At 44.9% G+C, this 23,913-nt stretch overlaps 1 protein-coding gene across 1 annotated transcript; it reads left to right on the forward strand.

Annotated features, from left to right (window-relative positions):
- Positions 1 to 445: 445 nt before the first annotated feature.
- Positions 446 to 18,030, forward strand: VSTM2B (V-set and transmembrane domain containing 2B; the record flags this gene model as incomplete). The annotated part of the gene is made up of 4 exons (XM_082005551.1): positions 446 to 589; positions 2,173 to 2,202; positions 3,168 to 3,546; positions 17,942 to 18,030. The coding sequence occupies exons 1-4, from the start codon at positions 461 to 463 to the stop codon at positions 18,028 to 18,030; spliced, it is 627 nt and encodes a 208-aa protein (XP_081861677.1). The 5' UTR covers positions 446 to 460.
- Positions 18,031 to 23,913: the final 5,883 nt, after the last annotated feature.

Consider the following 23,913-nt stretch of genomic DNA (forward strand, 5'->3'; position numbering starts at 1 on the left):
GGGGCCGCAGCTGCCGGCAGCGCGGGCTCGGCCCTCGCAGCCACCGGCGCGGAGCGGGGCGGAGCGGGCGCGCAGCCCGGGGCAGGTGGCCGTGGGACACTGGTGCCCCTGTAGCCAGCCGAGGGCTTTCTTGGGAGGACGAGGGGTTTTAAGGCCTTCTTGAAACTTTCCCTTTCCGCTGAACCGCGGCCCCCGGCTGCAGCGTGGCGGGGGCTCGGCCCTGCCCTGCGTGCGCAGTCTTGGATGCTCGGCTTATCCTGTGGTCACCGGACTACAAGAAACCCATGTCTCGGTCAGCGCCTAGCCCTTGAGCTGAAGCGGCTCAGGTTACACTGAGAAGGACTGATCTTGTCTTTTCATCTCTCCTGTTAACCAGCCCTTGTAACTCTATCTTCCCCTCCCAGCTACCTTTACTGAAGTTCCCAAAGATGTGACTGTTAGGGAGGGAGATGATATTGAGATGCCTTGTGCTTTCCGAGCCAGCGGATCCACCTCTTACTCCTTGGAAATCCAGTGGTGGTACCTTAAAGAACCAGCCAGAGAACTTGCACACGAATTAGCCATCAGTGTCCCCGGCAGCAGGAGCAAGGTAATACAGTGCTGTGGAGATACATCTGTTCATCGAGTGCAACATGCTCAGAGGGTGATCAAAATAAACTCAGCAGCCCCAGAGGGGAGGGCGCTTCCTCTACCCGGTGCCAGAGAGGGCTTGGATGCACCAACGTCCCTGGGCCCTCCCTGGGAAGGAGGAGGACAGGGCATGCACCACGGGGGGCTTCACCTCAGGAAAAAACCTGAGTGCTTTGTAAATAGAAAATTATAAATGGCCCACTGCAAAATGAGCAATGAGGACCCGAGAGAGGCAGTCAAAAGTAGCTGTAGTATGAAGTGGGGACAAGCAAAAACCAGTGCTTCCGTGGGCTGAGCTAGGAAACGTTGTGAAAGGTGGGAGAGCCTGTTTGCTCACTGATAGAGCAGTGAAAGGCATGAGGGATACACCTCTCTCTGCTGGTACGTTAAGTGTGTACCAATCTACATATACAAATGCACAGTTTCTTGGGGTGCATATACACACCTGTGGCTGTATCTGGAGCTCAGCAAGACATTTTCAGATGGTTGGATGTAGTAATTAAAATGCATGAAGCAGAGTTAAATCTTGTGTGTCCTTTCCTCTCCCTCTACCAAGCCACCTGGTCTGAGGCTAGGCTCCACACTAAATTTTTCAGCTGCATTTCCCCAACATAAGCCAGTTCATTCTACAACCTCCCCCCAGTGCGAGGCACCTTGCTGGTGCCACATGTGGCTGTACAAAGAGTGGGGTAAAGCAGGATTCCCAGGCCATGTTGCTGTACCGCGTGGGGCACATCATCCTCACCAGCTGCCTGGCCCCTGCACCAGCAGGGTGCCCTGTGGCAGCCTCCACGCCTGTGCCAGCTCCCCCCTCTGTGGCACACTTGTTTTCCTGCAGAGCTCAAATAGAGATGCAAAGCATATAGACGCTGAGCTAATGCGATGCCGCCTAGCTGGGGAAAGTGTAAGTCAGTTGTCAGACAGGGAAATAAATCGCTTGGATTTAAATGTCTTCTTTAACCTTATATAAAAACTATGAGTTGCTTTTACAATAAATGATGACAGGGCATGCCTGGAGAGCGATGGCCATCTCCCTGGGAGGTGCATCAGTGAAATCTGAGGCATCACCTAGGTTTACTGTAGTTGGCTGGAGACAAAAAAATAACCAAGTAGGAAACCTGCTTAGCGATACCTGCTCGCAGGATGTTTCGGGACCGAAGCTCTGTCCCAAGCAGTGAGGGGTCCAGCCTTCACTGCTGTGCTAATGCTGCTGGTAAAATGTCTTCCCCAGTGTTTGTCAGTGACTGTGAGCAGCACAGCGTGCATGCAACAAGAGTTCCTTTGGCTGCTGTTTGCACCCTTGGAGAAGGCGGCACTTCTGTGGGGCACCACAGGAGCTTTACCAAAAGTCCCCCAGCTGAACACTGGTTTGCTGCCTTCCCCATCGCCCAGGAAACTGCCCCCAGCCACGTGTGGGCTGTGTGAAGGGCAAGTGGGGCAAGTTGCATCTGTCTGTGTCCTGTCCTTGCACTGGGGTGAGGATATGAGCATCTTGATGTGCTGGCAGAGCGGAGTCTAATCTCCTTTTTTCTGTTCTTTTAGGTAACGAATAAGGATGCGACCAAGATCAGTGTAAGTGCAGCTTGAGCTGGGTGGCACGTAGCCCTCCTCCCACGCACGTGGGATTTACTGCATGCCCCCTCCTGACACACGAATACAGGTGGTCTCACTGGCAGCCCCTCTCCTGCAGCACGGCGGGCGTGTGGCACTTTCCCCCTCGGTGTGTCGTGGCTCGGTCGAAACGTTACCATCTGGTGCTGGTTTAGCAGTCACGTCTCATTCCTCGCAAATCGAGAGGAGGAGATGTTTTCCGTGCAGCCCTTCCTTCGCCACGCTTGAGAAGGACTGTGGGCTACATCTGGAGAGAAGTTTGGCTTTTTCCCTGCCCTCTGCAAGCCCCAGTCGCCCGTGGTGACCCCCTTCTCTCCCTGTCCCGCGGGAAACGAGCCCCTTTCCCGTTGGCGCGGGCCCGGCGCTGCCTCCGCCCCAGCGAAGCGCACATCGGCCTCGCATCGCGGAGCCGTTCTCTCCCTCCGCAGCGCCGGAGCAGCGCCCGCAGCGGGACTGTGGCGCGGCTCGGTGTCGGCTGGGTGGCACTGCGCCCAGCGCACTCACGGCCGGGGTCGGGGCGGTCCGTGCGGGCTGGAGGCTGCGCGGCGGCTGTGGGGCTCCGTGCGGGACTGGGCAGGCGCGGGAGGGCCCCAAGGCTGGGGGCGTAGGCAGGGCGCTGGTGGTGAGGGGTGTGGGGGGGGTTATGTGGAGCGGGGACCGATTCTGGATGGGCCCGTGGGATCCCGAAGCGGGGCTTTAACAGCGGGGTGCGGGGCCTGAATGTCCGGAGCTCGCTCTTTGCGGCGGAATAGCCCAGGTTCGGTGTTCTTGCCAGCCAACGCTGCGTACCTGGGGCGAGCGCGAGCTCTGCCGGGGCTGCGCCGAGGAGAGCAGGGTCGCGGCCGCGGGAGGGAAGGGCGGGGGGGTGCGGCGGCGGGGCCCGCGGCCGCTGCTGAGGCGACGCGCGGCGGTGCACTCTCTTGCAGACGGTCCGCGTCCAGGGCAACGACATCTCGCACCGGCTGCGGCTCTCGGGCGTGCGGCGGCAGCACGAGGGCGTCTACGAGTGCCGCGTGGCGGACTACAGCGACGACGAGACGCAGGAGCACAAGGTGCAGGCGCTGCTGCGCGTCCTCTCCCGCTTCGCGCCGCCCGACGTCCAGGCGGCCGAGGCGGTCTCGCACATTCAGAGCGGCGCGGCCCCGCGTCGCCACGGCCCCGTCGCCCGCCCCACGCCGCCGCCCGGCCCCGACAAGCGCCCGCCGCCGGCCGAGGGCGGCGCCTCCGTCGCCAGCGTCACCGCTGCCTCCTCGGCCTCGCCGCCGCCCGGACAGGCCGCCATCCTCCGCCAGCAGCACGGGTCAGGTAGGGCGCGGCGCGAGGCGGCCCTCTCCCCTTGCCCCGCCGTTCGGTGTAGATCGGGCACCGCCAACCCCTCTGTCATAGGCGGGCGTGTTGCCGAGGTGCTAAAGCTGAATAATTGCACCCAAGCCTGTAAGTAAATGCACTTAAACCATCCCAACAAGCCAGGGCCGGTGCGTCGCGCCCTGCCTTGCCACAAGTTGGCACAGAGGCGTGGGGCTGGGGAGGTGGGTCAAGGCTGGGACCTGCTGCCTTTCACTAGGTGCTGTGGGAGACCCCACTGTCGGAGTCCCCTGTGGCAGCTTTTTGGACGTGGTGTTTTAAACAGTAGCTGCAGCCTGAAGTGAGTGAAGTGCCATGGCTGTTCTCTAGAGGATTGAAATCAGCGAGCACTTAACAGGGCCTGGTCACCCTGGGCAGGCGCAGGGCCCATGCGGAGCAGGGTGCAGGTTTGGAAGGGAAATGGCAATTGCTGTGTAATGAGCTCCACATCTAAATTGCTGGCAGGATAAGAATTGGAGGTACTGCGCTCTAGAATGGTTTGCAAATACTAACAATGTGTTAATACTGATTGTCTATCAGTTAATGCTGTATTAAGTTATTAATGCTACATTACCACGTTATGGCTAGCTGGAGAAGGCTGTTGTAAACCTTTATTTACAGGAACGACAGCAAAGTCTGGGACAACACAGAGTCACAAATCTGTATTGCAAAGGTATTTTGAGCTGTATGGTGCTGCTCTAGCTGGGCTTTAGCTCCCCTCTCAGACACTCTCACTTAGCTAATGTTGAACAAATGTCCCTGCCAAGTTATCTGTGGAAGGAGGGAAACAATTTTATGCCACTCATGACGCAGGGAGAGCCCTGAGCTCCCCTCTCTGCTGACTCTCTTCTGATGCAGATTCATAATTCTAATGCGGGCACGTTCACACTTCTTCCTGATACCTCTTCACAGTCTCAGGGCAAACTTGGCTCTCAGTAATCGAAATCAGTTGTATATGGGTCACTGTGACCTGGTAGTGCTTTACAGGTGCTGTGTTTTCTCTGGCTCCTACTTTGTGCTGTTTTCTGAATAATTTAATTTTTCTCATGCAGAAATATGTGTGAAAACTAGGTTTTACTCACTATTCCTAAGACTAAGCTGGCTGTTCGTTGGTGTCCAGTGGAAGACAAAGTGATAATTCCTGAGATCTAATTACAGGAGCCTGTAAATAGGTCATATAAAATAGTTTAGTTTGCTGTGTCTGAATGCACTGACCACAAAGAATTAAACTGAACACTGTAATGCTCACAATCTGTTGTTTTCCTATTGGTTTGCTTTCTCCTTTCCTCCTAGGAGCCCAGGGTTGGTGGTTGTTCTTATGTTTCTTCTTTCCACTCCCCCACAGTGAGAATTCTTGCAATGTTTTCCATGCCGACAATAGAAGTTAGGTTTAGGATTCACAGCACTGTTCACCCTGCCTTCTGAACCCAGTGCTTAAGTGGTGCATTTGAAGTGGAAGTGCAGTGGGCTCAGTTCCATTTCAACAGATGGATGTGAGTGTGTGCCACCAAGAGAGCATGTCGCATATGTCTGTTAGGGCAAGACTCCCTGCCCAGATCATCTAAACTGCTGTCTGTCCTGCTTTTTACATGTCGGTGGGGATGTGGCACTGCTGCATAATTCCTAGGCTGGATTAAATACTGACAATAAAATAGAAGCCTTGTGGCCAGCAGTGGAGATAATGGAATGATTTAAATAAGTGAAAAAGGCAGTGGAATGCAGAAAAATATTTTGTGGGGTTGTCTAGATGGAGACTGATGCTAAGAGGGCTACAAAACAGGCTAAACCAAAATTCCCTGCTGTGACATCTCTCCTGCGCTTGCCGGTATCTGTGAACAGTGCCACTCCGTGGCAGTTTCCATTCTGGGAGAAAGCTGAAGTCAGTGTAGAGAGCACAGGACTCCTGTTTTTGTTCATAGTACTGCTTTTGTCTCCATATGGAGGCAATTAATTTTGTATTTTAGTGTGGTCCTCTGTAAAAATAATGTCTTTTTACTTTGCTTGAATCAAGACCCTCTGAATAACGGGCTTCTACTTGGTTTATTGTAATTTCCATACCTGTCGCAGTTTGGAGCTGCCTGTAATTACTTATCAATAAAACATCAGCCACAGTATGGCTCAGGAGATTAGCAGCTGAAAGACTTGGCCCTCAATGTTTCTGATTCAGGTGCATTCTGGGCCAGAACTGTCCAAGACTTGTTACCACGACATGTCTCTCTGGTTGCTTTTGTGAAGCAGATTGCTGGTTTCTGTCCCAGTCCCCATCACCAATGTATTTTAGAAAGACTGGGCCAGGCGTTACTTAGTTTGAAGCAGAGAGAGACAGCTTGGTGTAGAGGCAAGAAGTGCATTTATCTACCCTAAACATGAAGTGTTGCTCCCTACCCAGAATAAAGGCTTGTGGATAAAATACTAATGTGGAAGTCAGTGTGATGAGGACTTGGCTGCTTTTTTGAGGATATTGAAGACTCTGGTCTCCAGTGCTGTCACTCGGGTTGTATAAGCACTAAACTTTCTTCAAAATGTCTTAAAAGAAAATTACATCCTTGAGCTTCAGAGTTTCCCATTTGTATGTTAAAGTGGTGTTCTTTAGAGCTATTTTTGGTACAGTAATTATTTTTTTCTGTAAAGAATGCAGTCTCTTTAAAGGAAATACTTTTCTGTCTCTTTTTTTTTTTACCGATGTAAACTAGAAGCCCTGTTTTGAGTCCACTGCCTCAAGGCAGTGTCATAGCTGGTTTTCCACATAGTAGGGCCATCAAATCAAACACATAGCTCACATAGGGTGTATAAGAGTGCAGGACCTAACCATGTATTGCTATATGAATTCTATATACGCATAGTAGCATAATACATATGCTTCATTATCCTATTTTGAGTTCTGTAACACATATACAGATAAGTAATTGCACCAAATCTGTGTGTAATAATTTAATAATCTAATACATTTACTCTTAAAAGTCTTTAGCATTTGTAAGTCTTTTCATTGAACATGGGGGTATTTCCTCTCTATAAAAGCAGAGGTGTGCTCAAACAATGGATTTGCCGTCAGTGATTAAGAAACACCCTAATTTAATCCTGGAGAGCTCTGCCTAAAAGCTGATGGCATGGCACTAGCCACAGTGTCCTGCATGAATTGGGTTCTAATCCTATTTTCCTTGCAATGGGTGTCTTCCCGATAAATTCAGTGTAGTAAGATAGGGCCTCTATGTGCTTGTATTAGAATAAATGTGATTATAGATCAAATGCCACTTTCGGATGTGCCTGTAGGGCTCCTGTTGACTTCAGTTGGAGTCCCAGTCATGCACCATGGGAAAATGTGATTCTTTACATCTTCTAGTTGAACTGAAACATGAACTTCCTAGAATAAATGCGTCTATTACTGAGATTTTCTGCAGAGCATAGAGTCTCATCAGCAACCAGAGAGACATGTCGTGGTAACAAGTCTCATCTCACCAGGTATAAATAGAAAATCCATAGTTTTGGGCATGTGATCTGAAATTGTATTGGGTAGAAATTTGTGATCAGCATCATAATATATAAGGGAGTAGATCCAATGTAATGGAAAATTTGCCTAATATGCCAGAAATATTAGCTACTCAAACAGAATTTTATCTGTAATGTTTAAACTACCATATAAAAACTTAGTGCTGTGGTCCCACAAGAGTCAAAAAGATTACTGCTTGTCTGCCAGTAAGGTAGACTGAAGTGGAAACTGAGAACATGTTACTTGCGCTGCAAGGAGGCAAAGGTCTGCTAATAAGATCATTGGTTTTAGTACTATCAGAGGAGTTGTTGTCCATATGGTTCTAAATGAAAATAATATTTAGCTTTCAGTTTGCTTTAATGCAGATTGAATCTTTTGCTGTAGGATAAAAAATCGGGGTGAGCAAGTGAAAGAGTGCATATCGTGTTAACTTGTTTGGAATTGTTCCTAGTTTTTACTGGGCAAGTAGGGGGATACAGGAGCATCGCTGAGCAAGACATGCAGTGTCTCTGTCCCAGAAAGTTTGTAGTCCAAATGGATGAGACAGACAAATGGCAGGAAGAGCAACGACCGGCTTTCAGTGTGTAGCAGCTGTAAAATTAAACATGAAAACTTAATTTCAGGTATCTTAAATTTAAGTCCAGTGCCTTAGTCATGAGACTAACTTTGTCATCTGACAGGTGAAGTAATAAACAAGGATCTTCATGCTGACCTTCTGGGAGGCGAGCTGGCTGTATTATAGTCTACCAGATGGTCTCCAAAATGAGTGCCTGTGTATTGGCTTGGGGACAATTCTTACTTTAACTTCTGAGCAGAGTGTAGATCAGACTTTACAGCTTCCAAGTTCCCTTTTACTTGTTTGATCTCTAGCCTCAAAGCTCTTAAGTGAAAGCTTTAAATAAAACAAACAAAGATGGGAGTGAGAAACTGTGCTTCATGATGCTTGGAGTGCTCTCGGAAGGACTCGTGTTATGCAGAGATGAAGTGTTCACAGCAAGGAAGGAAGGAAGTCTTTGCTTCATGCCCATCCCCCTCTCCCCCCCACAAAGCCTTTTGTGTCTGAGGCAGAAGAAGTCTGCTTGTGGGCTCCATGGCCTGAGGTAGTAAAGCACCAGGTCCCGATTCTGCAGTCTCTGGGCGTATGCAGCCCCCGGTGATGCTCATAAAGAGCACTACATGCACAAAGTCAAGCTGTGGCAACCTGCCTTGAGGCAAGAGACCATGTGGCAGAGTGCTGGATCTTCATGGTGCGCTGGGAAGCAAAAGGTATTATTTTGCAGCTTAGAGACAAGAAAGTAAATGAACACAGTTTTCTTGAGTGTAACGAGCTGTGGGTGGTTAGAAGGCCTCTGTTTGGAGTGGCTGTGGTTGAATTTGGATTAACTCTGGGTAAGGGCTTGGGTCTAGGGCTCTCCTGGCTTTGTCAGAATTTGTATGACTGCATGCTAGTTGGAGAAACAGCCTGTGGAGCTCATTTATCTTTGCTAGATAAAAATTACATAAAACAGTAAGAAAGGAAAGTCTCTCTGTGCTGCTGTTCAGCTTAGGCTTGGTAATGTCTGGGTCTGTTTCACTCCCCCTATGCTTTTTATGAGACCATATATGAGCTCACATTCTGTTGTTATTTGTAGTTAAATGCAACCTGGGTCACATCACATTTTCCTTTATGTTAAATAAAGTAGCAAGACAGCAGCCATAACTGAATTATCAGGCTGACCTCCTAAATGTCACTGGATAATAAACATGCAAAAAGAATTCTCATTAAATACACATCACTAGCACTTTAATATCTAGGCAAATTAGACCGCTTTGGGGACAAGTGAGGTCAAATACCTTCTTTTGTGTGTGTGTAATACGGATTAATTCTCAAACTGGACAAAAGCACAAACTGCAGTACCGTGTCACCTCATTAGCTAGGGCAGAAACAGGCTGCGCCAGGGTGTTTTTGTACTGTGGAAATGCAATTTATTTGAGTAACCTCCTTTCAGTGGTTCTTGCTTGTTTCCCGGGGGACAGACAAAACTGTACTAACCTATTCTACTAAAGCCTGTGCAGTGTCCTTGAAGAAATCTGAATATTATTTGAACTTCTTTAATATCTTCAAGGTATAGATGAAAAATATGTTTTAAAAGATACGGCCGAACACAGTGAAAGGGGTATTCCAGGTCTTGCTAATGTATGTGGAAGCTGTATCTAACATTGGTCTAGATTTCTGTACGAGATTGATTCATTAGTGAGTGAAAATTAGAAATTCCACGTGTCTTTGTGCATTAACAAACAGCATTTTGGTCAGGAATATGCATCTACCGCTAGTTCTTCTTATGTATGGTTTCAATACATACTTTGCAAAAATGGAGTCTCGGTTTGCAGTACCAGCTAACTCAGTCTATGTATTTTACAAGAGGCAAATAATTGTTAGGTATTCCCCACCTCTGCTATACTGATGCAGCTTTACTGATATATAAAGTAACACTTGAATTGAGTTGTGGATTATGTAGTTCCCTAATGCTTTAAGTGATATGCTTACAGCAGTCACAGCAGAAAGAAATGTCAAGACGTTCTTACTGGTACTAGTTTCGAGAAGGATAGTAATAGAGGTGGTCTGTAGTGGGAAAGCAAGCATGAAGTAGTATGTGCCAGGAAATGAATCTTGCAGCAGTCCTGTGGAGAAGGTGTTTCTTCTTTACAGAACAGAGCCTCACAGGACTGCGCTGGTAATGAGAGGTTTGTTTGGGGTTTTGATTTAGCTTTGCTAAAGCAGTGAGAATGCTGGCAGGTTCCCTATTGCTGTTTACTATGTGTTTTTTTAGAATTAGATAATGGCAGAGCAGTCCTGTATGTCAATAATAAACAGTTCAAGTAGGTTTGTATTGGAAAAAATGGGGTTGTCAGGAGAATGGTATGATTTGTCACAACAGCAGTTAACAACCAAGTATTTTATATTGCTAGGCTGTTATCAGTTGGGAGGCAATTTTATTAGCTGGAAAGAAGAGCAGTTTGGCAGAGCAGCAACTGCGCTCTGTGGAGAAGTCAGTGTGATCGCAGTGCACAGATCGTTGTGCCACGGCTGGAGAAGGGAGCTGTGCTAACGAAGCTTATGTGGGGTGTCAAGTAGTTGCTGTAATATCTGGTCTTACCCTGCATTTGCACGGTTGTGGCTAGGAAGTAGAGCATCCTTCTTGTGTGTGCTAGGCGCGGCTGCTAACTTCAGAATGAGGCGGAGCACGGTTAGTAAGTCCTCTAATGGGCATCGTCTTCTGTGTCTGTTGTTTTACTGGTCATGTGTAAAATTCACCGAACTGGTATAATTAGAACTACTTTACTACTTTATGAATTTTTAAATAGGCATTCTAATCTGAATCTCTCTCACGCCAGGGAGCTGGAGATTGCACGTGTAAAGAGGGCACTGAGGAGTATTCCATGTCCACGTTTTTTCCAAATAATCCCTTGCTGGCTTATTCTGTAAAGTTTGGCCTCCCTTAGAGATCTAGGGCATGGCAACATCTTTAGTTAGCCAATATCTAGCACATACCAGTCATTGGAAAGGTTTGGAGAGTCTGTGTATTTGTGGGTTGCTCCCAAAGGTCACTGTTCATTTACAGCAAAAAGGTGATCCTTCCTTTATGTACGTCACAGGCTCTGGTTTCTTTCAGGCACATGCTCTCAAAACGGCCGTTTTCCTTGTGTCATCATGTATTTGGCTAATGCACTTAGCTCTGTTCTTTAAGTGTGGACAGGATAGGGTTATTTTTCAAAAAAATCCTTAGGTAATCTGCACTTGGATCTACTTAACTTTAGTAATTCTGATTGGAGTGATAATTACAACTATATTGGCAGCTTGCTCCTAATCCTGATCAAGTCAAAAATACTCTAAAAGACAGTGAAGTGAGAACTACAGTGTCTTGTTCTTTACTTCTGGCTTGCAAATATTTACAGCTTCTATCAACCACAGAATGTGAAATCTGTGGTTCTGTCCAGTGCGCCTTTTATTGCAAGTCTTGTCCTAAAGTGTCGACTTACGGAATTGTGTGACCGTATCTAGCTTGCCTGCTGTTTGCAACATGGCTTTCTAGTCCTACTCACAGTGGAAAAACTTGAGAATATGGCCCAGACTCGCTTCAAAGCTCCGTAACTGAAACCTCGCTACCAGTGTTCTTCATTGCCTCATGATCTGGTTAGTTAGAGTTGTGCTTTTTGCTATTTGTGTGTATCAATATGCTGTAGACTTGCTCACATAGTACTGAAGAAGGATATGTAGGGCTGGATGCTCCTTTACCACCTGAACTCCCACTAATTTCTTTAGGTATTTTTCTATACGTTTCAGTTCAAAATTCATTTTCCATCAAATCACATTATCAAGAATTTTGTATTTTTCATTATTCAGGTGTCAAGGAGTGAATTAATGGTGCTTGGTTTTGTTAAGTTAGTTTTAGATCATGGAACTCCAGAAGATTCCGGAAATGAAACAAATCCATAGTTGCATGTTTTGTGTCTCTTTAGTAAGATATTCAGTGAGGAGAGATCATCCCACAGATACCAAAGCAGATATCTATTTATGGGAATGTACTAAAAAGTAGAGACCAGCTAGAGGTCTCAAAAGAGGAGAGTTACTGGCTTAGTTAAATGTGGACCAATATAAAGTATTTAAGTTGTATAATCTATATAGAATGAATGACTCTAAGTATTCAGGGTGTGTTCTGATGCTGTAGACAGGGTCAATGTAGAAGTGTTTCCTTTTAGAGGTTGTTATAAATTAGTGCTGGTGTTTTCTTGAAGTTCTTCCTCAATTTCTCTGAAGGGTTGGTATTTGGAGTGGTTGGGTGGTTTGTTTGTCCCTTTGAGGACAGATCCCAAGAGTAGCCCTTCAAGGGCCCAGCTCCATGTGAATTGGCTCAGCTGCTGCTCTGCCAGGCTTTCTACCACAGTTTTCATAGTCAAATGTGGTGCCTAGAAGTGGAGGGAGGCTTTCTGCAAGGCTGCTGACTGCTCCATATGTATTTGGCTACCACAGAAGGTGAGTGGGTATAGTGAGGGAAAATGTTCCAACCGTTCCTTGTATTGTGTGTCCCTACTTCTTGTCGCTTCAGTGGGAGATGAGTTTTTACCAGCCTATTGACAATGAAACTGCGTATTTTTCTGGTAACCTAAAAAGTGGAAATATTTTCACAAAGGTAGAAGTGTTTCTTGCTCTCTACCTGATACGCACTTCCATACATTCATCAAATCCACTAGTTTAACTGCCTCTCTTTCTGTTTGTTAGTAGCTGCATTTAATACAAAAATGTCTTTCCATCCAGACTCGCAGTGACTGTTGAACTGGATCAGATCATTTGTCCATCTAATCCTGTAGTTTATGTCTAATAATGTCCTTGCAATCTAGGAGAAAAAGGGAAGAGCCTCCACAGAGGATAATCGAGCACTTGACTGTTCTGTGTACCATATGCATGTTTGGAAAGTATTGTCAGCCCTAATATTTTGAGAACAGTCTGGCCTTATTGAGTCTTAATGTGATCAAAAATCCACCTCAATGGATTGCAAGCGCCTTAAGAAACAGATACCCGACTCCTCTACCAGTTCCGGGGTCTGTCCTGTCCCACATGCACTGAAACATACTGACTTCCAGCAAAGCACTGCGGCACTTTATAAAAATAGCGCTGCACAAGACCTGAAAATATCTGAAAAGAACATTTTCAACAAGGAGGGTGCGGAGGGTAACTCTGATAGTTTCACCCAGCTGCATGAGATTTACTCTTGATCTTAAAAACCTCGGTGGCATGGATGAAGGAAGAAAGTAGGATCACTAGCTTGTATCTGCATGGCTGTGTAGAAACAGATACATGTGCTGATTCTATGAGGCTTTTTTTTTTCTTGAGATGAGTTCCAAAATTCAGCAAAACATAAATAAGAATATGTAGTGGGTAGAAAACTAACTTTGCCATCGTGCCTTCTAGGCAGGTTCAGTGGTGAGCAGATCCCATGCAGTTCCTTCTAAGTATGTGGGAAGTCACCATTGCCGAAATTAGCAACACAAAAAGGCAGCTGAGAGGTGGTTTCTGGTTGTGCCTAGGCACGATGATCCACAGCCAGTAGAAAGCCAGCAGTGGGGACCCCATAGTTTAGTATTTTTGCATACATTTCCATGGCACTACATACTTCTTTTAACAAGAGCGCCTCATTTTACATGCAGTGCTGTAGGGTTTAGCTAGGAGCGTGTGCTCAAATTAGCACAGGCTCTGGATACACTTCTGCACACCGTCCTGGAGAATTAGCACTTGGTGAGGAGCAGGAAGTTTAAGGCACCAGTTACAAGCCATTAAAAAAACGCCCGACGGCAAAAATGCAGTGTGGGGATTGTGCTGTAAGTATTTGAGAGTGGAAGAAGGATATATGCAGCTTACAAGATCATGTCTCAGACTGTGGAGTAATTCTGATGTGGTGTAGCTTATTATCTCTTCAGTGCAGTAAGTGTATAGTGACTTTAGTAATGGTGCCTTTTTAATTAAAAACTTTTAAGCTCCTCGTAGATCTGAAGTGTGGTAAATTCCCTTCAATTCAGTGGAAGTGCTCCAAATGTAGATCCGTGAGAATTTGTTTTATCTAGGAGGTTATTGCCTGTAATGATCCTTGACCAGCAACCCATATAAAACCCTATTTCTTTCCGTAGATAGAAGAGAGTAGGAGCGGCTTCTCCAAGCGTATCTCTCAAGCACAGTCTAAAGTTTCTGGACTGAGGCAATAAATCAATCTATCTGGTCAGTTTGACCCCTCACCTCTTAATGAAATGCCAGGTTTAAGAGTTTTAATTGAACATTGTTCTGTAAGGAAACAGGCTGGGGCTAACAGGTCAAACAGGTCACTGCATAACAGCCAGTGCAGAGAAATGTCTTGCGATACTGCCAAGTGGGGCCCCAGCTCCATCATGAAGAGGCAGTCAGATTGTAGGTGTTATCTCATCCTTCCAGGAAATAGGCTACTGATGCCTTTCAGCTTTTTATTATATGGGCCACTGCATTTTACCACCATCTCAGAAAGAGACATCAAGGGAATTTTCAGATTCTTTCTAGGAAGAAAAATGGGAAACTGCTGGAAACTGTGGGTTTTGGCTGTTGGTTAAATATAGCTTGTAAAAGAATCATCCCATTTTTTCCATGTGTGATGAAGTCACGTGGTTAATTAATGTTTGTTTTCAATTGGATGAACTGTTTTAAGTCAAAATTTGATGAGTGCTGGCACAAAACAAATGATTAAATAGAAAACTACAGTAAAACATTATGTAGTAAATCGAAAAGAAGGATGAGTGATGCCAGAGAGCAATTCACCATACACAAACAGAACAATTTGTTATTGTTCTGCTTAGTGGTAGATTCTCCTTTTTAGCCATGTGCATATAAATAATTTAAAAGCAAAATGGTAAATCTATGTAGCGATAAATAAGCTTACAATAACAAAACATCAAATGACTATTCAAAGTATAAAGGAAGTGTATAAATTAAATGTTTTCTTGTGTCTGTAGTTTGTAAGTAACTGGTATTCCTGATTTTAATGTCTCTGGATAGAAACTCTGTTCTCAAATCTGGGTCGGTTGCATGTCCAGATCCTAGTGGTCAAGACCACATTGTGTTTGTTTACATCTACAAACGTAGCAATTTATTAAGTAAAAGTCAAGACTTCCACTACTGCAGTAAAAGCAGAATTGAGGACACTAAGTCCAGCTTGTTTATAAACAGTCCTACCTATAATGAACAGCGTTTGGGTTAACTAAACAGGGAGAAATTACTGGAAATGGTAGTTGTAGTCTGCTTATGTTCAGAGAGGAAAATCCTGAAGGTCTGTGTATCTGCGTCTGCTGCCTGAAGGCTTAGAGCAGACTAACACTGAGTCAGTATGAAAAAAAACTTGTATTTGGTGTTCAGTCAGAATAATTGCTTTCAAATAATTTTAAAAAAATAGATTTTATTTAACTGCTGAAATTTTGTTAACAGACCCTGAACTCACGTTCTGCTGTCAAATTAAGAAGATAGAGAATGTAAGTTAAAAACAACGGCAATTTCTACAAGAGGAAAAGACAAAAAATTTGGACTGTTGCATTAATTCAGAGTCCTGCATTGACATTTAAATTAAAACTAGTACATAAAGGTAAAACTGGCATAGAAATGATTTTGGTAAGTGGGCACACAGCTACTGCTTGGAGTTGTGACTAATACCGCTTTCCATTCAAAGCAGAAACAATCCTAACCTGGTGTCCTGTGCAGCCCTTCAGTACAATGGTTTTAAGAGCACTCGAGCTACAAGAGCCCATGTCTCCAGATTGAGATCCTCATCATTTCCAGGGGGACTCCCCCCTTACAAAAGTGCCGCTTTCTTTTTGAGTAACTGGCAGCATCTCCTCGAACGTGAGTCCTGTTTATTGAAAGACAAGTTGAGCCCTGGCAGGGAAATACAGGTTCTCACTACCCTCGGGTTTGAGCATAATAAATACCCAAGGCCAGATCTTCACCGCAGTGGGGGGCAGGTGTGGAATTGGCACAAATGCGGCACCTGCATGTGCTGCCACGAGTGTTGCCGGGCTGCCTTTGCTGTCCCTGGGCACAGGGGATGGCGATAGCACATGGGAACCACTCCGGGCTGGCATTCTTGCAGCTGTGCCATTGCCCAGAAGTGAGAAGAGCCATCTGACAGCTTGGAAAAGGGGCATGTGCTGACTGTAAGTATGGGTCTGTTGTGCCAGTGACTGTAATTTGTGAATAAGCACTCAGTCTTCAGATAACCGCATTGCATGTCAGGCTCAGAGACGGACAGAAAAAGGGGGTTTACCTTCAGCCTTCCCAGTCAGCACGCTGTTTTCTCTCGCTGCTATAAGTAGAGTTGTTGCTAGGGTTTTATTCTTGCTAAAACTGTAGGATATGATGTATTTGTGAATTGACCTGCTGGAGGAGGGAGGTCCCTGAGGCTGGGGAATGGCTGTCACAGCCCTGTTTGCTCCCAGGCTGGCAGAGGGGCTGGGAAGTCTGGCAAGGTTGGCATCAGCACAGGCAGGGCTCCTGCTGCCCTCGCCCTCTCCGTGCAGGAAGGGGGATTGCTTACCCTGCCTGCAGGTGTCCAGGGACGGACCCTTCTTACACCTCGACTCTGCAGGGCTGGTTCCTGGGCAGGGAAGGCAAGTCCGAGCTTGTGAGCTCCTGCCTTGCTGCCTCAGAGCAGCGAGAACGTTTGGGGCTGGCGATTGTCTGTCCCATGTGCTGGCTGGGAACCTGAGCTTTAGCAGCTGTTGTGCGCTTCCCTGTACATGCTTCTAGTGTCATTTTGCAAGAATTTAATGAGTTACTCCTTTAGTTGCCTGAGTTAATTGTGCTTGTTAATGATTTTCAGCTTTAAAAAGAAAAAGCCTGTATTCATCTTAATACCTTGCTGTTTCTGTGTAGGCAGTCCTTAGCCACATGCTTGTGCATGCAAGGATTTAATTAAAACCTTAATAACTAAATAATCTCCACACAGTCTATGAGATAGCACTATGGGGACATTTCTTAGAGTTCCTCAATTGCACACCACATTACTGCGAACTATTTTTTGATATTGGATAATAATACTCTAGCTTTGCTGGTGAGGTATATATAGATTACGAGGGAGCCTGAACAGCAAGCCCAAAAGCAGTGGTTTACTCAGGAACTGTTTGAGGTATTTCCTTTGATCGCAGCTGAGACTCCTATCTCCTAGAAACCAAGACTAGAGTATTTGCATTAGGGTGCCTGAAGTGAGTCTCCTAAATAGAAGTGAGTGGCCTGATTCTGTTTTCAGAGATGCTGAACATGGAAAGCTTTTTTAAAAGCTTTCACGCTATGCAAAGTGGCTCTGACAACCACTTTCTGGGCGGCTGTCAGTATTTTGGGCACCAATTACTCCTGTATGTAGGGTGTTCAGCACTGCTGAAGCCTTTCCCCGGGTGACTCTGCACTCCAGCTGCAGGGCAAAGCTCTGGCTGGGCTCCTGTTTTGCATTCACCCCTGTGGGAATGGCCCATGGCCATGCGAGACACCAGTCATGGGTGGGCAGCCCTGCATTGTCATGTTACAGTGTTGGTGACAACGGCACATGCTAGTCCACGTCATGGCTTTGGAAGGGTGTCACCCATTGGCTTCTCGCTGTGAGCAAAGGCATCAGTGTCTGCCCCTGCCCAGGGCGAGCTGCGTCCTCCCTCTACAGCCATAAGGTTGCAGGCACCTGCTTTCCCGTGGTGGCATGTAGATAACTACCCTTGCAGCCCTGCATCGTGCCACATAAGCTTACCTCAGAGGAGTGGGAGTGGTCTCGCCCTCCCAGGGCTTGGACGAAATGACTGGAACAGATGTGTCCCATATCTGACCTCTGTTTTTCTATAGCTCCTGTGCACATTTTTAATTTAAAATTCTGCCCTTTCCTATCAAAGGTAAAAAAGATGTCAAGGTCTTGCTGTTCCCATTCCAAATGAAATGGGTTCATGTCCTGTTAATCAAGGAGTACAGCCGCAGCATTTGTCATTTCCCTTTAAAGTAATAGGTGGTTGATACCTGTCATTTCTCAAGAAACTATATACCAGATTACAGTGTATTTATAGAAATCTCACTTGCTGGTAACTTGGCTGAAGCCAAGTTTAGGCATACCATTAGTAATGCATAATGAAATGACCTAAGTGGAGTTAGATGTGGGAGGGGGAAGAGAAAGCTATTTGAGCTGGATAGCTTGAGGATGCTGTTTTACTATTAAAATTAAGCTTCTGACCCCTGGCTCTGAAGTGGTAAAAATAAATCTTCCTATATTTCTCTTCTGCATTTAATCTTCTCTATTGGAAAAGGTAAAGAATGAAATCTCCTTCTCTCCCTTGTCTCTTTTCTAGGTACAGGACCTATTTATGCTACAGACCCACTCCTATATATGTTCCTGTTAATACTGCATAAGCTTGTACATTTATTAGTAAACCACTGACAGACTACTTCCTCCACTCCTCCTCAGCCAAACAAAAAGGAACCTATTTAAAAACTGAACAAATCCCTGACAAAAATACCTACAGTTTTAAAGATGGACAGAAAGAGACTGAAAGAAGCATGATAAATTCTACGTGAGGGGAAAAACATATTTTTGGGGATGCCACAGAAAATAAACCACATAGAATAATGCATCTAGTTTCCAGCCTTTATGGTGTAAAGCCCTGCTCTGTGCATGGCACTTATGATTTCTCTATTTTAATGTAATATTTTTTTCTTTTCTAAACCTTTCCTCTGAGTCTTCATTTTGCACGAACTGTTGAGCAGTTATCTTTATGACAATATGTAAAGATGTTGGGTCGAAGCCCTTCCTAAGAAAGGAAATATTTTTAGTAGATTACTGTGTTTAGCTTTTTTTGGATTTCCTTTTTCTTTTTTAATTAAATTATTTCTTTCGGATACATTTTAATTAAAAAGGTACATCTTACCGTAATTAATATTCACTGTCAATAATATTTATTTTTAAATGAAGATTGGAAACAAGGTAAGACATTTGTTTATAAACTGTATTGTATATTGCTGAATAACAGTTGAATAAAAAGGTTTTGAAATAAAGTTCTTACAGTTCTGTGTGCCTGTGTCCTGAAGCTCCCTGAGAAGGCTTCATGGCTGTGTCTGTTCCATACCTTGTCACAGCAAGGAGAATTGAGGAAAGGTGTGTCACAAACAAAATAAAATTGAAATCAGTTATTTATTACATGCTGCCACACACTGCCAAACCCCACAGCGGAACGTGCTGACAGCTAGTCACAAGCTATAGCTGTGTTTTCCTGTGGTGACGCTTTCTCTCCGGGCAGTTAATGCAAGATCTAGTCGGAGGGACAGTGTGGAGCATTCAAGGTAAGTTTCTTTGGTTTTTTCCAGGTCTCTCTGATGCATTTATTACTTTTAGTTTCCTACTGGTTAATTAATTCATCTTTTTTTAACCTGGGCTGTTGTATTCCATAGGCCTGGTTCCAATATCTGCTTAAAATATTTTTCAGATTTTTTAGATGATGTAATTGTGTCACTTATCTTACCAAATGAGCTTTCCTCTAATCAAGCAAAAGGCTTTTTTGCAGTAAATGCAGCAGTTATTTTTCTGTTCCAAAATGCTTGGTTTTTAAGTGAGATAATAGGATGACTTAGTAAAGAAACACGACCTTATTTAGCTGAATTCAGCAAAGTACTTGGAAATTTCCTGTGTCTGACTGTGCTTCTTATCCTTTCATTTGCATAGCATTTTAGAAAGGACCTTAATTGTGGAAGTGGTAAAGTGACAGCTTACAGCGCCAGCAGGACTCTGTCAGCAGAAGCTGTGGAACAAAAGCAGGATGTGCCGTTGCCTCACCTTGTACCCGAGTCCTCTTCTAGATGGAGGGTAGGAAGGGATTTTCAATTTCTCAGATGATCAGAATTTGCTTTTTCTAGGACTGCCAGTAATAGCGAGGGATCTGTGCTACTCACATTTTGCTACATGTGAGACCAAAACACATCTGTGTTTCATACGAGCGTCATACTGCATTGCAGTAATAAAAGTCCTCTTGTACTGGGGCAAACTCACCACAGGGATCCAAAGGTGATAGAAATCTTTGTAAGAATGTTCATCCCCTTAATGCCAGCTGTAGCATCTGGTGGATTGGGGAATAATGCATAATCATCCCACAAAAAGCAGAACTGCTCCTCGGAATGACTTAGGAGGAGGTGGTTGTTGCAAGCCTGGAAGTGCATTAGAGCATGAGACACTGAAGAGCACGGTCCTTGGCTTCCATATGCACACAGGAGGGCGAGTCTTTTATAACCTGAAAGGAGAACACAGGTGGAAGAAAGGATTTGAATGTCGGATCATGCCCAAATGAATACCAGCATTCGTGTCTGGGATCTTGTTCAAGGACAGCTACTCACTTGTGAGGTATGTGTGGAGTTTTCTTGTCATGAGAGCTCTACTAGGCCTTTGAGTAATGTCTGATCATGAAAGCGAAACGTGCCTGGCTTTGAACTGTGGGTCCTTTGGCAAGCTCATCATCACTGCTGCTTTTTCTTAAGAGCAGTGAATATTTCTCCGTGACTCATCTTCCTTCTAAGGGGGAGAACCAAAATACATTTTTCCACAAGAGGAAGAAAAAAATCTGCCTAAATTTATCTAAATAAATAAATAGCTGATACTTGAAGCCATGGGGCATGTCTAGGCAGGAGTAGTTAGGCTGCTCTTTCAACTCCAGTCATACCTCAGTGTGGTCTCTTAGTAAATAGATCATCTGCTTTGCTCTGATACTTTTATCACTTGCAGAGTACATTACATCTTGAATTGCATACTGCGCAGTGTGCAGAAAACATGGGAGGAAATACATCATTTTGCATTTGTCCTTCCCTTTGGTTTGTAGCCTGTTACCTGCACGGGGCTGTGGCCAGCAACTGGAAGTTTTGTGTGCAGTGGCAGGAGTAGAATTATCAAGGTCTTTTAGACTTTCATCACATTAAAGGTGAAAAAATACTAAATTTGCAACTAAAAATAACTTTTTTTTTTCTTTTATGAGATCAGAATTAAGTGTGCCACAGTAAGAGTAACAATTATAATATTCCAGTTCACTATAAAACCTCAGAACTGCTAAACAATAACCTGAGGATTTGATGAAAAAAATCTATTCTAACGGGAGCAATATGCATCTTTTCTTTCCAGTGAAGACCTGCACACATGCGGAGAGAACTCGGTCCCAGCACACAGGGTGACTTCGACAAGGGAGTAGATTGCCAAGATAAGCTGGCTCTACCTTTACTTGGCTATATTTATGCCTTCAAAAATGTGCAGAATGAGTCCTCCAGGTTTTGGGGGACTTAGTTTCCACATTCAGGCCAGCTTTTTTTTCAAAAAAACATAGCCTGTGTTTGGCCCAGTATTTGCATAGCGCGGGGGAAGTAACTGGCTAAAGAGGAGGCTGCAGCTCTTGGTACAGTATTTAGTCTTTAAAAAGCGCTTACTTAAAGGAATGAGAAACATTTTGATGGAAAAATGTAAAGAATTTGGAGCCTTATTGTTCGTGAGTGTGTTAAGGACTTTTGCTAAAACATCTGTCCTTTGAGAGTGCTCACTCTTCTGAAAAGGGCAACTGCCTCACTCCTGCTGATTGTATTTACAAAGGGCAAAGTGAGGTTTTGCTGTACCCTTGATGGACAGAGGCTAGTGGCAAATCTTGCTCTTTCATAAATCTCAGTATTCCTCATGGTGTCTGCTGTCAGAATCAATTAGGAGTAAGTGCTTCCTGAGCCCTGGAAAGGTGGCCTGCCTCCTGCAGTGCTGGGCAGAAGGTCCTCCAGCCGTGGTGGTGGGGCAGATGCATCCCTGGGCACCAGGGGAGACAGCACAGTCAGCGGGTCCTCTCTGCAAAGCCAGCCAGCAGCTGAGCTAGGAAGCATGAGCCATGGCTGTTAGGGGCCAGAGCTGAGTCACCTATAGTGTAATCATAAGGAAACGCACATTTTTCCTGAGAGAAAAATCAATAGAACTTTGCACTTTTCGTTGTAATATTTCCAGTCTGCACCATCAGCCACAGTTTGCTCACAGTTATACTGCTATAAATTCACTGCGAGTTAATGGATTTCTACAAAAATGAATGGATTTACAACAGTGCCGAGCTGATGCTAGAGCCATGCACATGTAAAAATACGTGGAACAAAAGTAGTTTTATAGCACACAGGTGACCTTCAAAGTGCCAAGACATAGCAAGTAAAAAGCAAAATTACCGAGTTCCTGATAGGCTCCTTTTCTGGCAAAACTCCCAAGGAAAATAAAGCGTCCTGAAAACATTGCTGCGCAGGGCAAGAGGGCCAGAGACCCGCTGAATGGAAGACAGGCGAGCGAGCAGCTTCATGCTGTGATGGAGAATGCAAAAGGCGGTCTGAACATGTCATTTTTCATTTCCTGCATAAAACATTTTGGAGCTTGTTCTCACTTAAAATAAGTAAGTAATATGCTCCCAAACTAACTTGTGTGTCAAAACTAGGTTGGTTAATGTATGAGCTGCCTCTGTTGCATTTGTTACTACACAGTAAATTTCATGCTTAGCCAGAGGCTGGCAAAGTTCATTTATTCATTATCCCCAAACTTTGGGCAGTTATTATTCAAACTCCCCTAGTACATCTATTTAATAAGAAAAGAACAGAAAATTGATGGGATCAAAAATGTTAAAGCCTTAATTAATGCTTTTAGTAAAGCCTGATTGGAGCGGGGGGGTGGTTGTGGGAATATTAATTGGTAGCGAGCAAGTGTGCTGCCTGGTTTTGCTGGCAGCTGGGAAGGGATCTCCCAGCCCTGCTGAGGGAGCTCAGCCCCTGCAGCCTGGGGAGCTGCCAGACAGCAGGGACACGAGTGGCGTCACCCTGCCACCAGGTAAGGGAAAACCAGTACCCCAAGCCATGGGAGAGTGCCAAAATACCAACATATGCAAAGTATTGATTAGTAAACATGCACTTACAGCAGCGAAAGAGATGTGGGGTTTTTTTCCTTCACTTTTTTGGGCTGTTGTGGTGTGTTCGTCCCCAGCGGCCCTTGTAGCACTGCAGATTGCTGGGCGGTGATGCGGGGGGCTGCCGGGCAGTTGAGGGCTTTGCTCAGGGGCAAGACGCCCTTGGGCAGGGCCAAGGGCTGTGGGCATGCATTGGGTAGGTTTGAGTTTTGTTCATGCAGGAGCAGTTAACAGTCATTCCATATCAAAATTAATTGGACTTAAAACAAAGGGAAGGAGACAAAGGCTGGAAGAAACCCAGCAAGGCAGGAGGGCAGCTGTGAGTGATTCTGCATCACTCTGTCCAGCCCCAGAGCAGCAGTAGCACCATTCTCTGGCCTCAGCCTTCTGGTTTGGCAGGGAATGGGGCAGAGGAAGGGAGGGGCAGGAAAGGGCCAGGCAGGGAAATACGTGCTTCAGATCTGCATCAATGACAATCCAAAATATAGCACTGAACAAGATGCCTTTTTTCCCCCCAGCATCCTTGCTGATGTCAATGAATAGATTTTAATCTATTTTTCCTCTGGTGACTGCCAGCCTTTTAATTATAGCAATTATGGACATTCCAAGCAAATCACAGTTACATTAAGAGTTGAATCAAAGAGGACTATGCTGTAGAGTTAGTTAATGGATTTCCCTATTTGTTGTCTATAGATTTGGCTTCCTGTTACTGCTAAACTGTTTCTTAAATCTCATATGGAAAATTAGCTGTATTTTAATATAAATTAAATGACCAAGGTATTATAAATAACTCAAAAATGCTTACAGTTCAACTGAGGATTATACTTTTTCAATGGGACATTGTGAGGATTTACTCTTGGGAAGATGGGAAGGGAGGGGTTAAGCTATTTTTTTTTTTCTGTTCATGACCAGATCTGTCCAAAACTTCAAGGCAACTCTGTGCGAATACCCTGGAAATAGGAAGCAACAGGTAAAACTTCGGGAGTTATACGCAGGATGAAAAAACAGATGACTACATAAAATGGGCTCCTATTTTTGGATTTTCTTGTCACTTTCCTCGCAAATATGAAGTCATTGATTTTTTTTAAAAACTAGAATAGGAATTCTTTATTACTAAATATTTTTCAGGCTTGTAAGTTGCTCTGGCAATCTAGTGAGTATCATGACTCATTTTGGGTTTCAGAGTGATCTACATAGTATCTAGGCAGGTGTTGATATTTAGGCTGTCAAAGCTGTTTTGGCAAAAATTAGTAGGGTACTTCTGATTTCAAAGTGCTGTGTTTTTTATAATAGTTTCTAATTATTATTTTTTTTAAGAGTGCTTCTCTATTCATAGTCTAGGGTAAACACAAGATTTAGCTCTACATTCCCATGACAGAACC

The sequence above is a fragment of the Phaethon aethereus genome (assembly GCF_964289735.1).
Source record: "Phaethon aethereus genome assembly, chromosome: 13".
Lineage (NCBI taxonomy): Eukaryota > Metazoa > Chordata > Aves > Phaethontiformes > Phaethontidae > Phaethon > Phaethon aethereus.